At 47.7% G+C, this 16,873-nt stretch overlaps 1 protein-coding gene across 6 annotated transcripts in view; it reads left to right on the top strand.

Annotated features, from left to right (window-relative positions):
* Positions 1–16,873, top strand: part of CUX1 (cut like homeobox 1) — a 348,569-nt gene that overhangs the window by 161,495 nt on the left and 170,201 nt on the right. For all 6 annotated transcript variants that reach the window (XM_043915056.1, XM_043915055.1, XM_043915053.1 and 3 more), the window contains one exon: positions 1,542–1,589. In XM_043915056.1, the coding sequence (XP_043770991.1) occupies positions 1,542–1,589 (48 nt within the window). The remainder of the gene's footprint in view (positions 1–1,541; positions 1,590–16,873) is intronic.

Raw genomic sequence — 16,873 nt, 5'->3', positions numbered from 1 at the left:
GTTCACGTCCTGACTCTTCCCCACTGTGCAACCTTGGACACACCTCCTTCCCCTTCTGAGCCTCAGGCATCCCTGTCTGGTACATGTGGGTACCAGTCCCTTTGGTTGGCAGAGTGACTGTGGAAAGCAATGAATGCCCTGTATCTGAATCCCCTCGCTGACGTAGGTCCTCTCCAAGTGGTAACTCGTTAACTTCCATCTGCCACCCTCTTCCCCATGGGGCTCCCCTAATCCCGTCTCCCTCCTTCCTCCCCTTCACAGTCCCTGCAGCCTCTCCCTTACACCCATGTCCCCCTCAGCCCCTCTGCAGGGCAGTTTCCAGCCCACGACTCTACTCAGCTCCTCTTGGACATTCCACCCAGTGGTGTTCTCAGGCCTGACGTCTGTGGCCACATTCGGTATAAGTACCTTTTCCCTCTTGTTACAGCCTCCTTTCAACCTGTGTTCTCCTGACTCGCCTACTTCTCCTGATTCTTGCTCTTCACCTCTCCCTCTGGCCATTGGGGAGCGAGGGGTCCACCAGTCTTGACCTTCTGCCCCCCACCACCACCACTGCGAGCCCCGATTGGCACGTGCAAGTGCATCCCTCAGCCCCCAGCTGCCCGATGTGGTGGCCGCTGGCCACATGTGGCCACAAGGGCCCACTTGACATGCTGCTGGTCCAAATGGAGATGTGGGGGAATGCACCCCAGGTTTCAAAGACTTAATGTCAATAAAGGATGTAAATATCTTGTTAATAATTTTTGTATTGATTTCATAGGAAATGATACTATCTTGGATATATTGGGTTAAGTGAAACCGAAATTGATTTCATCTGTGTCTTTTTGCGTTTTGAACGTAGCTGTAGAATGTCGTAAGTCACACAGGGAGCTGGCACTCTGTTGGTGATGGCGGCACTGGCCTGGAAGACGGAGGCCAGCCTTGGAGGCTCATGTCTGTCTCCCATGAACAGTGCTCAGAAATAGCAGCTAAAGTGCAGGATGGTGACCCGGGTCCATTTCAGATGCAAACAAACCAAAGCTACATTATAATACCCTATTTTATTCTAAGCAAATTATCTTAGGCTGACACTGGCAAAAACTTGACTCCACACCACATTCAAAATGAGGTGTATCTAACCAGAACTCAGAGGAAATAAAGCCTAGTTGTAGTCTTAAGTGAGTTCTCTCTCTTTTAAAAAATTTATTTGGCTGCGCCAGGTCTTAGTTGCAGCATGCAACGGTTGCTCGTTGCCACACTGGAACTCTTAGTTGCAGCGTGTGGGATCTAATTCCTTGATCAGGGATTGATCCCAGGTGTCCTGCATTGGGACCACAAAATCTTAGCCACTGGACCACCAGGGAAGTCCTGAGTGAGTTCATTTAAGCTAAGGGGCACAGTTGGCATTATTTGTGTTGTATGAGGGACGGGATGATCCAGGAGAGGCATCGGGATTGCTTTATGTAACAGAAAACAGCACTGAACTCTTAGGAGACCTTAACGAATGTTTCCCTTCTCTTTTCTCCTCCAATGGCTGTTCCTGACCCACCTTCTCGCCCCAGGATTTGCGCAAGCAGGTAGCGCCACTGCTGAAGAGCTTCCAAGGCGAGGTAAGCGTTTGGGTTTCTTTTACATCCCATTAGAGCCACCTTGCTGTTCATCAGGCTTTCTTCCTATTCTCATCACATAAGCGCCACCAGCTCAAGGTGCTTACTCCGAGGCAGCCTCCCCAGCCGCACCAACCCATCATCCTCAAAGTGATGTTTCCACTGAGTCCGCTGGAGGGGAGACGGGATTCAGGATGTCAGAAGGGGCAGCGGAATCCGGGGGGCAGCAGCTGGCGTGTCACACATCCCCCGGTGCAGTGGGCTTGTTCCCACCCAGCCTCAGAGCTCACAGGTCCCCTGAGCTGTTCTGAGGCTCCCACCCTGAGGCCTCCTGTGCAGAAGGACACGCTGAGTCAGTCTGGTGCCTTGGTGCCTGGCCCTGGGGGGAAGAGGAACTTCACAGGCAGAAGCCACACAGGGTGGTTTTGGGCTCGGTATAAGGAACGTTTTCTAAAGGATCCTTCCAGAGAAGGGTCAGCAAGGTGGCAGGTGGGCGGCCGGTCACCTGAGGCCTGTGTGCCCCAAATGCTGCTCATGCACCAAGAAGGCAGGTGGTCCAGGTGGTGACACGCCAGCTCCTCCTCAGCGCCCTGTGTAGACCCTCGGTGAATTTCAGAAAACCAGAAATGGTGCTCGTGTGGGGGAATTACTCCCTCTCTGCCCCTCCAGTGGGAATGGTAGTGTTGTAATATTTTCGAGAACAGTTCCCAACCTTTTTGCCCTCAGGGACCAGTTTCACGGATGACAATTTTTCCATGGACCAGGGTGAGGGGGATGATTTCACGATGATTCAATCACGTTACATTTATTGTGCACTTTATTTCCATTATTATTATATCACCTCCACCTTAGATCATCAGGCATTAGATCCCAGAGGTTGGGGACCCCTACTTTAAAGAACCCATGCTGATGGGATCTCAGAAATCTTTGTTCCTGCAACTTCCCAACTCTGAGAGAGCCTGGGGAAGGATGCGGGGAAGTGAGGGGGTGAGCAGGCAGGCAGATGGTCCCGCAGGAGGCTGGGGAGCAGGAAACCAGGGCTGCCGCTGGGCAGACTCCAGCACTCGGTTGACAGCAGAGGCTGCAGAGGAGATTCCAAGACAGCGGGGGACACGTGTGGGAGCAGCAGCCACACTGCAGCTGTGGCGGCCGCAGATCTGAGAGCGGGGCAGACAGGCTCCTCTTCCTGTTGATAACTTCCTGCCGCAGGAAGGCCACACCCCCCCACCCTGCCCGGTGCTTGGCTCCATGAGACACAGAAGGACATCCGTAACCCAGGTCTTGGAAGGACTTGAGTTGCCCTTTCCTCAGAATTGTATCTCCACACCCTCGTTCTCAGTAAAGCCGTCACCTTACGCCTGCCCACATGTGACCTGATCTCTCCTTCTACCTGTTCAGCAGCTTTTGTGAGACCCATCGGCGTAGTGTTTCTCTGGCTGAAATAGCTCAGAAGTGCTCTTTCTGTTATTTGCTGGCTTTTCCTTCCTTTCTGAACCATTTCCAATCTACATACAAGTATTAGTAGAAAGGCTGAGGATAATGAACAGCTGAGCCCTCTTTACCCAGACTCCTCACCTGTGGACGTCATGCCACGTTTGCGCCCCTCCCCCCACCGACCCTTGTGCTCAGCATTTGAAAGTGAGTTACAGAGAGTGGAGGCGGTCCCGCCCTCAGCTACATGGGCATCTCCTAAATTCAAGGGCATTTCAAATGATACTGGGTTTCTGTAACTGTCATACTTTAACCCTGCGTATCACAGCTGGGAAAATAACATGAATTTCATAATATCTAATGTTCTACCCAAAATTATATTTCCCCAGTTGCCCCCAAAATAGCTTTTATAACTGCTCTGCATTACATTTAGGGGGTATTTGCATTTCTCTTTTAATATAGACACTCTCTCCACACCCTCATCTTTGTTATTGATTTTTTTTTTCTTTAAAGAATTGTGTAGATTATGTAGATTATCCCAGATTTTGATGAGGCGACGGATTTAGTTCTGGCAGTATGCATTACATTTAAAACGTCTGTGAGACATCTAGGCTTCCTATTTGCCTGATTTTTTTTTAAGGCTATTTGAAAAGTAAATATTTTTATAACACCCTTAATATCTACCAAGCCGCTGCTAATTGCTATATTTATATTAAACAATGTGTGCTTTCTAATAAGCTGATTTGAGTGGAGGGGGCTAAATCCTGCTTGTTTCTGAGCTCGCATAGGAGCAAGTAACTGCACATGGGGACCACTCATGCAGGCGGGCCAGAGGCAGCGTGTCCTGGTGCTTAGATGGGCAAGATCCATTGGTATTTGAAAGCGCCACTTTCTCTGGTAACTACAGGCTTGTTCTCATACCCATCACTCTAGGGTCTGCTGCTACAAGTTTATTTATCGGCTATATTCTTAGAGTTCATTCCAAGGTGCCTGAGCTACCCCTAGAAGAAAGTACCAGGTTAGGGAAACGTGATCTTTGCCTCAGAATTTGTATGATAGCTTTCTTTCTTGAGATCCCCAGAAGAAAAAAAAACACACAAAATAAAAATGAAGTTTTCCAACTGAGAAATTCACAGAGGCCTTTAGAGTTCTGGCGAGAACACTCCTTTGTTGTGTCATAACTTCATGGGAAATGCTAGCCTGCCCAGGGGGCTGCTTACACCCTTAGGTGTTCTCCTGTAAATCCAGACACCCTCCTTCTGTGGTTTGTGGGACCCGCGGTGACTCAGTAACTGCTCACCTTTCTAGAGTCCGCTTATTACCTCTTCACTCCTTTCTCAGGGTCAACGGCCGTCTCAAGTCTCCTCCAGGCCCTTGTGCCTTTGCACCGACAGCCCCTGGGCCTTTGCACGGCTGACTTGCTTCCCGAAACACTCTGCATTTACTCTCTTTACCCGGCTTGCTTTCTAAAGGAGAGTCTTCCCTGAGCCCTGAATGACAGTCCCCCTTGCCATGTGCTCCAAGCTTGTCTTCATGCCAGAGACCCACCTGTCATTTGTATCAGTTCCCCTCTCATCTGTAAAATGTGTGAAGGCAGCTGCTGTGTGCTGTCCTGTCCATCAGCCATTGTGTCCCCAGCAGCAACTGAGAACCAAAAAGTATTTGGCCTCTCAGAATGGTTATTGATAAGCTATGGAACAGCCAGGTTTCCTTGGAGACAGTTTTAAAAGCACTTTTCCTCTGTCCTTTCTCCAGGATCTATTGCTGTTCATAAGGTGAGAGTGACCCAGGAAGGTACGCTCGAGAAATACCTGTAGAAGAAACTAGTAAATATTGATTTGTTAACCTTGATGGAAATGTTTGGGATCATATAGTCATAATGGTTATTCATAGTTGTTATAACAGAGTCATCAAGTTTAACTCATACTGAAATTATAGTTATTTATTGACTTTACCTAAATTTTGTGGCTTCCCTGGTGGCTCAGTGGTAAAGAATCTGCCTGCAGTGCAGGAGACTCATGTTCAATCCCTGAACTGGTTGGCAAGATCCCCTGGAGGAGGGCATGGCAACCCACCCCAGTACTCTTGCTTGGAGAATTCCATGGACAGACGAGCCTGGTGATTTACAGTCCATAGGGTGCACAGAGCCAGACACGACTCAAGACGACCAAGCAGCGGCAGCAGCACACCTGAACTGTGGGCTTCCCTCGTGGCTCAGACAGTCAGGAATCTGTCTGCACTCCAGGAGACCCAGGTTGATCCCTGGGTTGGGAAGATCCCCTGGAGGAGGGAATGGCTACCCACTCCAGTATTCTTGCTTGGGAAATCCCATGGTCAGAGGAGCCTGGCAGACTATAGTCCATGGGGTTGCAAAGAGTTGGGACACAACTGAGCAACTAACACTCTCACTTTCATACCTAAATTTGTGTTTCATAAGCTGGGCAGGGGCGGGGGGAGGGGTATCAGTCCAGTTTAAGGCTTAGTTTAGTTCAGTAATTCAGACAGTCCCTTCAGTGAAGTGATGCTCACACTCTAGGAAAATGCAAGTCTTCCAAATGGTTTGCCCTGGCTCCTTGCTCCTCTCCCTGAGAAGGGTCTTCATACAGAGGTCGAGGGGGTGAGGAACTGGCTCAAAGCCCTACTCCTCTTGGCTGTAGGGGAGCTAGATACTTAACCCATGTCCTCAGGGAGGAAACTCCACTTAAGAACTAACTTAGTTGCTTATACTAGAGGGGAAATAAAAGACTAAAAATGCATGTGCTTAGTTAGCATCCAGCTTAAAAAGTTATAAAAGTGCGATAGAATAAGCTCAAATAAAAGTGGAAGAATGAAATTTTAACATATAATTGACAATATTGTATAAATTAAAATGGACTTCCCTGGTGGCTCAGCTGGTAAAGAATCCTCCTGCAATGCAGGAGACCTGGGTTCGATCCCTGGGTTGGGAAGATCCCCTGGAGAAGAGAAAGACTACCCACTCCAGTATTCTGGCCTGGAGAGTTCCCTGGATTGTATAGTCCATGGGGTCGCAAAGAGTCGGACACAACTGAGTAACTTTCACTTTCTAAATTAAATGAATGAAAAAGAAAAAGACCCAAGAGAGAAGCAGCCCAAATGTTGATTCTTTGAAACAAACTACTACCAGAAACAAACCACCTTCCTAAATCAAGGGGAAAAAAAGGTAAGTAATAAAAAACAGGATACCTTTGCAGCTGCAGCACAGAGAGATTAAAGAGAAGATAAGGGAATATTATGATCTGTCTTATGCCAATAAATTTTAAAACCTAGACAAAATGGACAAATTTCTAGAATACTATGATGTACCAAAGTTGATTAAAGAAGTAGAAAACCCAAATAGCCTTGTAACCATTGCAGAAATATTCCCACAAGGCCTGAACAGTTTTATGGGAGAATCCTATCAACCATTCATGGAACTGTTCTGTTCTTTTACAAAATAGGAAAACTTCTTTTCCTTCAGAAAAATAGAAAAAGAAAACACTTCCTAACTCACTTTATGAATCTAGCGTAGCCTTCATACCAAAACCAGACAAGAACAGTATAAGAAAGGAAAAATTAAAGCCAGTCTTATTTATGAATAGATACACAGAATTCTTTAAAAAGGCACTAGTAAGTTGAATCCATCAAGCTCCATGTATCCCAAGAATCTATTTGGTTTATCAGAGTTATTAAGGCAAGTTAACATCATTCTCAGATTAAAATGGAAAAATCTCAAGTGTGACAGGAAAAGAATCTGATATAACTTCAATATCCATTCATGATTAAAAACAAACAAACAAACCCACCAGCAAAGCAGGAACAGAAGGGAAGTTCCTTAACCTGGGAAAAGGTGTTTATCAAAAACTACATTAATCATCATGCTCATTGATGTTAAAAACATTCCCTATAAAATCAGGAACAAGACAAAAATGCCTACTATTGCCACTTTTATTTAACATTGTACTGGAAGTCTTAGCATGGAAAATAAGAAAAAGAAATAAGTACAAGTATTGGATCAGAAGAAATAAAACTGTCATTTTTCAAGTGAGTCTCAATTATTTAACAAGGTTGCTAGATACATAATCAATATACAAAAGTAATTGCCTATCTCTGCATCAATAGCAAGCTGAAAAAGGATACCGTTGCAGATAGCCACAAAAAAGTAAAGGATACTTAGAAATAAATATAATAATGCACAGGAACTCTTTCTGGAGAACAGTATAATGTTCTTATTGAACAATATTAAGGAATATTTTAAATGTAGAGAATTAAGGTATTTAAGGATAGAAATTCCCACTGTTATTAAAAACATCAGGGACTTCCCTGGTGGTTCAGTGGTTAAGACTTCACTCTAATGAAGGGGGTGTGGGTTTGATCTCTAGTTGGTGAGTTAAGATCCCACATGCCTCAAGGCCAAAATAACCAAAGCGATATTGTAACAAATTCAATAAAGACTTTTAAAATAGTCCACATAAAAAAATCTTAGGAAAATAAAGGATCAATTTTCCCCAAATTGATGATAGAGAGTCATAGTAGTTTCAGTCAAAATTTTAACAGTATTTCAGTTATGAAACTTAAAAGCTGCTTCCAGAATTTACATATGCAAGAGAGCAAATGGTCAATAATGGTGAAACTGAAAGTCCCTCGGTCATGTCCAACTCTTTGAGACCCCATGGACTATACAGGCCATGGAATTCTCCAGGCCAAAATACTGGAGTGGGTAGCCTTTCCTTTCTCCAGGGGATCTTCCCAACCCAGGGATCAAACCCAGGTCTCCCACATTGCAGGCAGATTCTTTATCAGCTTTGCCACAATGGAAGCCCAAGAATACTGGAGTGGGTAGCCTACCCCTTCTCCAGGGGATCTTCCCAACCCAGGAATTGAACCAGGGTCTCCTGCTTTGCAGTTGGATTCTTTACCAACAGAGCTATGAGGGAAGTCCAATAATGATGAAGATAATAGTAAATAAGAATAAGACAGAATTTGCCCTACCATATTATCAGAGCTGCAGTAATTGGCACAGGTACAGATAAATACACCCGCGGGACATAGTAAAGCAATCAGGAACTGACCGGTGCACATTCAGAAGCCAAATACATTGCAGACACGGCACTGCAGGTCAGTGAGGCAAGGGTGGGCTTTTCAATAAACGGCCTCCTGACCTTTGGTTATCCTTACGGAATTAAATGAAATTGGATCCCTACCTCACATCATATGCAGACACAAATTACAGATACAGACTTAAGGTAACAGGATGGGGAACACATGTGAATCCATGGCTGATTCATGTCAATGTATGGCAAAAACCGCTACAATATTGTAATTAGCCTCCAACTAATAAAAATAAATGAAAATAAATAAATAACCATTTAAAAAAAGGTAAAACTTTAAACCTTTTAGAAGAAAATGTAGAATATGATGATTTTGGGCTATGTAGGATTTCTTACGCAGAAAACCATAAAGGAAAACATTGTTACGTTCAACTATATTAAAATTTTAAAGTAAAAGCTTCCTTTTTCTCCTTGTGAAAAGGCAGCCTAAAGAAAGTGAAAGGTGAACGCCTGGCTGCTAGCTCAGTTTCATCTTTTTCGAAGTAGGAAAGGGAAAAATGAAAGTGAAGAATGAAAGACATTTTCATTATGTGTTGGAAACTTACCAGCACAAAGATTCAAACCTATCTGAACCTTTTCATAATAAAAATCAAATGCCCCTGATATGAATGTTGCCCCCTCGGGCCATACCATGAACCAGTCCTACGTGGGATGTCCTTGGCCACAACTCACAAACCAGGAGGAGATAGTTGCCACACACATAGTTGACAAAGGATTAGTATTCAGGAAAAAAAAAAAAAATATATATATATTTATACACACATATCATATTTAGTTTTACCCGTTAATAAGAAAAAGACATGAGACTTCCCTGGTGGCCCAGTGGTTAAGAATCCACCTGCCAGTACAGGGGACACAGATTCAACCCCTGGTCTAGGAACTAGGGTCCTGCCTGCTGGAGCTTCGAGGCCCAGGTACCACAACTACCGAGCCTCTGTGTTCTGGAGCCCATGCTCAGCAACAGGAGAAGCCACCACAGCTAGAGAGTGGTCCCCAATCACAGCAACCGGAGAAAGCTCTGGGTCAGCAGAGAAGAGCCCATGTGCCAAAAATAAATAAATAAAAATAAACTTTAAAAAGCAAAAGAAAAAAGACGAACCTCCCAACAGGAAAATGGACAAAACCATGAACAGCACTCTCAGAAGAGAAAATCATTCAGTCAATGCACCTATGAAGAGATGCTTAAGCATATCTTCAGGAAAATGCAAATTAAAATCATTTTGTTGTTGTTGTTGAGTCGCTAAGTCACATCCACCTCTTTGCAACCCCATGGACTGCAGCACGCATCAACTCTTCATCGCCCCGCCTTCTTTACTGTCCAGCTTTCACATCTGTACATGGCTACTGGGAAGACCACAGCCTTGACTGTATGGACCTTTGTCGGCAAAGTGATGTCTTTGATTTTTAACACTGTCTAGGTTTGTCATGGCTTTCCTGCCAAGAAGCAATTATCGTCTAATTTCGTGGCTGAAGTTACCATCTGCATTTAAATCATTTAAATGCATCTTACTCACATGTACCACGTTGGCCGAAATTCAAAAGTCCAGATAAGATCATAAATGGGTGTAACCTTTCTGAAAACCAGTCTGGTATCAGATTCTCCAGCTGAGGAAGCACATGTACTTTGACACAGCATTTCCACTCCCAGGTATAAATGGTATCCTCCGCCTTAAATAAATGTAAACATGTGCCCCAGGAAACAAGTTCAGGGATGTTTGCAGATGGTAGACAAGTGGAAACAACCCGCTTTCCATCAGCAGCAGGAAGAGTAAGTAGAGTGATGTGGAATACAACACAGCAGGGGAAAGTGAGTGAAACACAAAACTGTGCAGTGCTGAGCTGTCTGTTTAAGGATACGGTTTTATCATTACATAATAAAAGCACAGTGAAAAGGTTAAACAGGAAATCCAAAATGGAGATTGCTGCATGCAGGCCCAGAGGAGGTTTCCAAGGTTGTGAGACTGTCCTCACTTACAGGTGTTCGTTTCGTTGTTTAAGATTTATATATTCTTTTGTAAGGATGAACTACTTCTCTCCAAAAGAAAGAACTGTGCTTACAAGGCAGTAGCTCCATAATTCTTTTCTTGCACATCAGAAGCTGCATATTACTTTCTCCCACCTCTTTGCATTTTTCTTCTATGATAAAGCACATTTGTGAGAATGTTCCAAATGGCATCTGTGGGACACTCGCCCAGGCTTCATGATTCCAAGAAGTGGCTGCCGCTCTTACCTTTCTTGTCACTAGACTCCAGCTTCCTGGGTGGCGCAGCAGTAAAGAACCCGCCTGCCAAATGCAGGAGACGCGAGAGGCGCGGGTCCAGTCCCTGGGTCGGGAAGACCCCCTGGAGGAGGAAATGGAAACCCACTCCAGTCTTCTTGCCTGGGAAACCCTACAGACAGAGGAGCCTGGTGGACTACAGTCCATGGGGTTACAAAGAGTTGGACGCAACTGAGCACTGGATCTCCGAAGCTGTGTCTGTCTTCTGTTGGCTCTCACTGTGAGGGGGATACGCCCCTTGCTGTGGGTTTGGAGCCCAGCTCCTGCTTTCTCAGGAACTGCAGTCCTGCAGGGACCCCCTGTGCTGGGTCTTCAGTCTCTATGAGTTCCTGGGTTGTCTCAGCAGTGTTCCTACAAGTGGTGGCACGTGCCATCTTAGGAGGGAGGGAGGGAGGGAGAGAGAAAGGGGGACTCCTTCATCCCCCAGCCCTCTCAGCCAGGCTTCTCCAGAGAGCCATCCACCCTGGACATACACCCACCCTGTCTGGCATCTGCCCCACTCTCCCTTGACCCTTTTAGTCCTCACCTCACTTCCCCCAGTGACATTCAGCCCACCTGACCCCCTCTTGAAAACCCCTTCTTTTGACATCCCGTGGTGCTCTGCCCGCTGAGTTTTCTGTTCACCTCTCTGCCTGTTGATTTTCAGTCTCCTTGGGCTGTTCTTCCCTTTCCTTCAGACCTCTCAAGAACGGCCTTCTTTGCTGTATCATCTCTGAGGATCTGTCTGCTGAAAACTCAGGTTTCTCTAACTCAGTCTTCTCTTTGGAGTTCCAGCTCCTATGAGACCTTCTGTGTGACATGACCTTACAGTTCTCCACAGGAAAGAATTCTTAACCCACAGCCACTTCCCCTTCTCCGGCTTCCACACCTGTTGAAATTCCCTCCTCCTCCAGCCCTTACCTTCTCAGGGATCACTACAGGACACCTCCTTTCTCCCATGCCCCCGCTTCCTCCATCCCTCCTCCAGAGCACACTGTCGTCACCTCCCACGTGCTTGTCCAAAGCTGTGTCATCTGTCATGGAGACCGTTGCAGTGGTCCCCTAACCGATCTCTGTTTCCACTCTTACCGCCTCCTCAATCCCCGCGACCTCTCCTCTGTGCCTCAGTCCTTCCCTGCCCACGGCCTTTCAGGGCCTCCCGGTGCCCTCAGCCTCTGGGGTGCCCTGGCCGGGCCGCTGCCTGCCTCCCAGCGCCCCTGCCCAGCTCTCTCCTACCCATCCTGTAGGGCTCGCTTCAGGTGTCAGCCCTCACAGTGGTCTCCTCTGACAGTCATTCCAAACCGAGGCCCCTTTACTGTTTCTTTTGTAGCACGTTATTCTTCTGTTCAGAGTTCCTCCCTCTGTGCGTGTGTTTTTACTTCCCCCACTCTCTCTAGATTTCCCTTCTGTGTTGGCCTCGTCTGTGTCCCCATTCCTGGCCCCAGGGAGCAAGCACCAGGTCCCCACTGGACAGGTGGGTAGAAGCAACAGCCTCACTTCACAGATAAGGATGTTAAGCCCAGAGGGGGGCAAACAAAGCACCCGCCGTCACCCGGGTGACAGCGGCGAGGCTGGGCTGCTGGCCCCCCAGCCCGTGTTCTCCAGTGGTGGTGCTTGGGGAGCGGGAAGGCGGCGCCTTCTGCCCCTCCATTGTCTCAGGCAACTCCCTGGTCTTCAACAAGGACAGTTGGTGTTCATTTAGTGTAAAGTGCTTGGCAGACACAGCTTTGGGCTCCCTCCCCTTCCAACCAGCTCCTCCCATATCTGATCTGGTCCCCACAGACGTAAATATCCATAACTGTGTGCAGACCCTTTGTGCAGTGGGGGTCAGGTGGGTGGGACCTCAGGGGTCACAAGGGGAAGCTGCCTTGAAAGGCTCTCGTCCAAAAAAGTCCGAGTACTGCGGAAAGCAAAGGACTTTGCACACTTGCAGGGCTGTCTGACAGATTTAATAAAAAAAAAAAAAAAGATGAAGTGGATTAAGTTGGATAACTATTTCATGAGTTAGTTAAAAGTGACTGAGAGTTTCAGGGGTGGCCCGTGGCCCGAGTCTGTTGCCCTGTCACATATTTAAGTGTCCAGATCTAAAGGCCAGGGCTAAATAAAGCCAGGATGTCCGAGTGCTTTTCTCCCAGGAACATTTTGTAGGGGGTCAGAGGTCCTGGGCGCTGGCCCAGGTGCTGCCGCTCAGTCTCCTGTGACCTCAGGCGGCTCCCAGGCCTCTTTCTGTCTGACTTTGCGCCTCTGTAAAGTGAGTGTCTGAACCGAGGTAGTCGGCAGGGAGCCCTGGGACTCTGAAATCCAGTGTGACTCAGTGACCTGAAGCGTGGGTTGAGTGTCAGCAGCAGAACAGAAGAGGGGACGTTTTCCAGCAACTTGATCTGTTCCGAAATGGAATGCATGGCCATCCAAGGTAGTGAGTTTCCCATTCCTGGGAGTTTTCAAACAAAGGCCAGAGGACCACCTGTCAGGGGTGTCGTCAGCTCCTACCCCATTCTTCAAGGCCCAACCCAAATGCCAAGGCCTCTGAGTCATTCCAGAATACTCCTCCGTACCTCTGGTAGAGCTTCGTTTGTATCTGTCTTGTGATTTTGAGCCTAAAGACATTCTGCCTTTTATTTTTTAAGTTATTGGAACACAGTTTAACTGGCCTTACACTAAGTCTCATGCTTCTGAAATCTAGAGGGTAGGGACTCTGTGTGGCACACACGTTTATGTCCCCATCATGCCTGTACTCAGCAAGTACCACATTAAGTACCAGCGGGTGGGCTGGTAGTCAAGAAGACTGGACCAGACTGATGGTTCCCAAAAGATGGTCTTCAGAAGGCCCAACTGGCTGCCTGAGAAGCACCCACATGTTTCCAGAAATTCAGCTCCCCAGGCTCCTCCCTCCAAGGTTCTGATTCCTCAGACGTGGCAGAGATAAGAGTTTGCTAAGATTGAGTCATTTTACAAAGTCCCCAGTGATTCTAATGCATGACTGGTTGTCGGACCCACAGGCTAGGTGTCCCCCAAGGGCAGTTCCTCTAGGTCAGGTTCTGGGACTCGGTGCCCACTCAAGCACCTCAGATCCATGTGTAAGCAGCTCCATGATTTAGCTTTAAAATGTATTTCCAGGCGTCATGTCCTTGGCTCCTGCTCCTACCAGGCTGGTCTATTTACTGTCCCCGAACATGCCTGTGGTTTCCTGCCTCTGCCCTTTTCCTAAAGCCACGGCCTCCGTTATTATAACCTTTTGCTCTTCCTCACCTATAAAAATCATTTCCATCCTTTAAGACCGAACTAAAAGTTGGCCTCCTTCGTTCCTTTTCCACACCACCTCAGCCCGTTGCTAACTTTTTCCTTTCGAGGACCTGCGTCTTCTCCCCGACTGTATATTGCCCTCTTTGCTAGACCAAACCAGTTGAGGGGGGTGTTTATTCTCAGCTGAAATCCCTTCCTGCTCACCTTCTCCTAGTTCACCAAGTCCTGTGTTTGAGGCTCTGCCCCAGGTTCCTAGTGACCCACAAGAAAAATAAGGCAGCCTCCCCACTTGGAGCACATCAAAGACACCTGCTGGTTGGTGGTCCAGGGTCCCCAACAGGTGAGTGCTGGGCGGGCCAGGCACCCCGAGGACAGGACCAGCTCTGCTGGAGGTCAGCGAAAGCTGCTGTCCTATCTCATTTCCAGAGGAGCATTCTTCTCGGCCAGGACAGCCATCTCCAGACTCTTGGGCCTCTCTACGTGCTTGGTAGTGGGGTGACTGTGGTGGCAACGGCCATAGTCATGGCAGGGGGACGATGATGGTGTGTTTTAACTCTCTTCTGCTGACACCCGACGGCCTAGTGGCTGCGGCTTCTTCCTGTAGGCCCGCTCCATGATGGCTCAATTAGGGGAGCAGTAGGACTGCGGTTCAATATTCAGGCCAGCTTCCTAATTGAAAACACATTTTCTCCTGTGAAGCTGCAGCTGGTTTGGTTCTGCTCATGCAGAAAAGGATATAACCTTGCATAACATAGGAAATGAACGGTTGAGAGAGAAGCCAAATTCAATTTCAGTCAGATACGTTGAGGCTAAGCCCGTGATCTATGGAAGCCAGGGAGCGCGCCGAGTGCACGTGGAGGGGGTGCGCTCAGCAGCCCATTCATCACGGCCGCCCGCCCGGCGCTCGCTGCCACCGCCGCCACGCTGCCCGTGCCATCGCGCCTGCCGCACCCGGGCCAGGGCTGGACTGCCGCCAAGCGCTCCAGAAGTTAACCTCTTAAAGACCCGGAGCTGCTTTCTGTTGAATAAATGTAATTTTGTGGTCAGAAATAAATGCTTGTGATGGAGCTGGAGCTTTGAAAACAACAGCCCACCAAAGCTATTACAAATTGCTGCACGCTGGGGAAGTCAACAGCATACATCAAGATTCCGAGGGTACGGCAAATTGATTTCGGCCCAGAGCTCTGCAGCTATTCAATAAAAGTCCTATTAAGCCATTGTATGTAATGAACAATCCAGAGCAAATCTAATATTTTCAGCAGATAATTATTTTTAACATCCTCTCAGTAACCATCGGCAGAGTTTGTGGATGTTTACAGCACGCACACGCTTGCAACAGGCTCTCCCCAGCCTACTTTGGCTTCTGCCAGAGGACCCGCGTCAGGCACCCTTGGACATAGGGCTCCCTGAGGGTGCAGCAGCAGACCCTGCCACAGAACAAGACCACAGAGGGCTCCGGGCTGGCCTCCCAGGGCCTTGGCACACAGTAGGTGCCTGCGAAATGTTTGTTGAGATGAAGTTGAAATGCAGAAAAAGGGAGCTCAAAGAACTCTAGAACAAATTAGTAAAGCGATAACATTGGCAAAGTTGACTCAGAGCCCGAGGCTCTAGCAATCAGAGAGTCACAGGTCTGGAATTCAAGGTCTCACATGACAGAGGGACCAGTACCAGTGCCCACAGGCCCCAGGCTCGCCCGTTGTACTTCTCTGCCCCCTGACCGCTGGAGAAACACGGCCTGTGCGGGGCTCCTGTCCTGGTGGAGCCACCAAAGGGATCAGCCGGGCCCACCTGCGCTCCTGGAGGACAGGTCTGCCTGTTCATTCTTTCCTTCAGTAAATGGTTACTAAACATCTACTGTGTGCCAGATTAGACCTGAACTAGACCAGTATGTGGGTTTAGGTAGTTACCTCAGATGCGCCTTTCATGGAGCTTAACAGTTGAGCAAGATCTGTACCCCCACATGGCACAGTGCTTGGCATGTGGCAGGCACTCAGGACACGATGGATGAATGGGGACGGATGGATGGATGGATGGATGAAGGGATGGGCATGTAGATGGATGGCTAGGTGGGTGGATGGGTGGTTGGTGAATGGATGGATAGATGGAGAGTTAACACCTTTGGCGTGTAAATCAAAAGCATTCTCTATTGATTGAAAAAAGGCTCAATTCTGTGTGTTCACAGTCCCAGCCCCATTCAGGATACCAGCAGGCAGTTGTGATATGAAGGCAGAAGCCCTGGACCTAGAGTTATAAGGCCTAGGTTTGAGGCCTGACTTGTCAGTGACCTTGACCTTCATGAAGTCAGTTCATCTCTCTCTTAGTGCCTGTTTTCTCACATAATAAATGTGAAGAAGTGAGGAGAGGTGATTTGAATGAAGATTAGAAGTAGTGTTTGTCTGTGAGAATAGACTGACTCTAATAGTTTTTTTTTTCCTGAACTAAATTTATCCAGCTTGTAATATTCAGCTGGATAGTATTTATTTGAATACTGTGGAATTTAAATTATTAGGGTATTTTATTTTCCACAGATCTCCCTTCCCTTGGAAAAACTCAGTCTGGATGTTAATTGGGTTTTACTAAATGCTCCATCAATTTAATGCAGTAATTCCTTAAATGAAACTGACACCAACGACCAGATGGTCAAAAGAAGGACTGTGAACGTATGTGCATGACTCGGGAGGGTTGGTGAGGAGCACAGGGACACTGATCATAGCTGAGAGCCAGAGAGGTTCTGTCGCCCAAAAGTGGAGCAGTCCACATTCCAAACCTTTCAGACTCTACCGCTGCTCTCTTTGCTAGTAATTATTTGCACAGCATTTTGCTTCTACAAATCACCATTTCCATGATCTCATGAAGCCTTCCCCCACCCCAACCTGTTCTGGGGACATTATTGCCAACCAGAGTGGCTGGGTGGAAGGGCAGGAGAGAGTGTGAGGAGCAGACGGGGTGCTCTAGGGGGAGGTCTGTGCCACCTGGTTCCAAGCTTTTGGCTGTCTTCACCTCTTGCCATCTCCTGGTCCCATCCCAGAATCTGGCTCCCTCGTGCCCAGCCAGACGCCACCCTCCTGTCACTCCATCCTCAGCACCTCCAGCGAGGGTCCCAGGCTGAAGGAGCCCACCCTCAAGTGATGTCCAGTCCCTCACATGTCAGCCCCCTCCAGGCAAGCTTCAAAGCTGCCCTCGCTCTGTGAACCAGCAGTTCTAGGGGTGCTGGGCACATGCACTGCTCCTCCTTGCTGCCCCCGGCT

Source organism: Cervus elaphus, chromosome 10 (genome assembly GCF_910594005.1).
Source record: "Cervus elaphus chromosome 10, mCerEla1.1, whole genome shotgun sequence".
NCBI lineage: Eukaryota > Metazoa > Chordata > Mammalia > Artiodactyla > Cervidae > Cervus > Cervus elaphus.
This window is presented reverse-complemented; position numbering and strand designations above follow the sequence as displayed.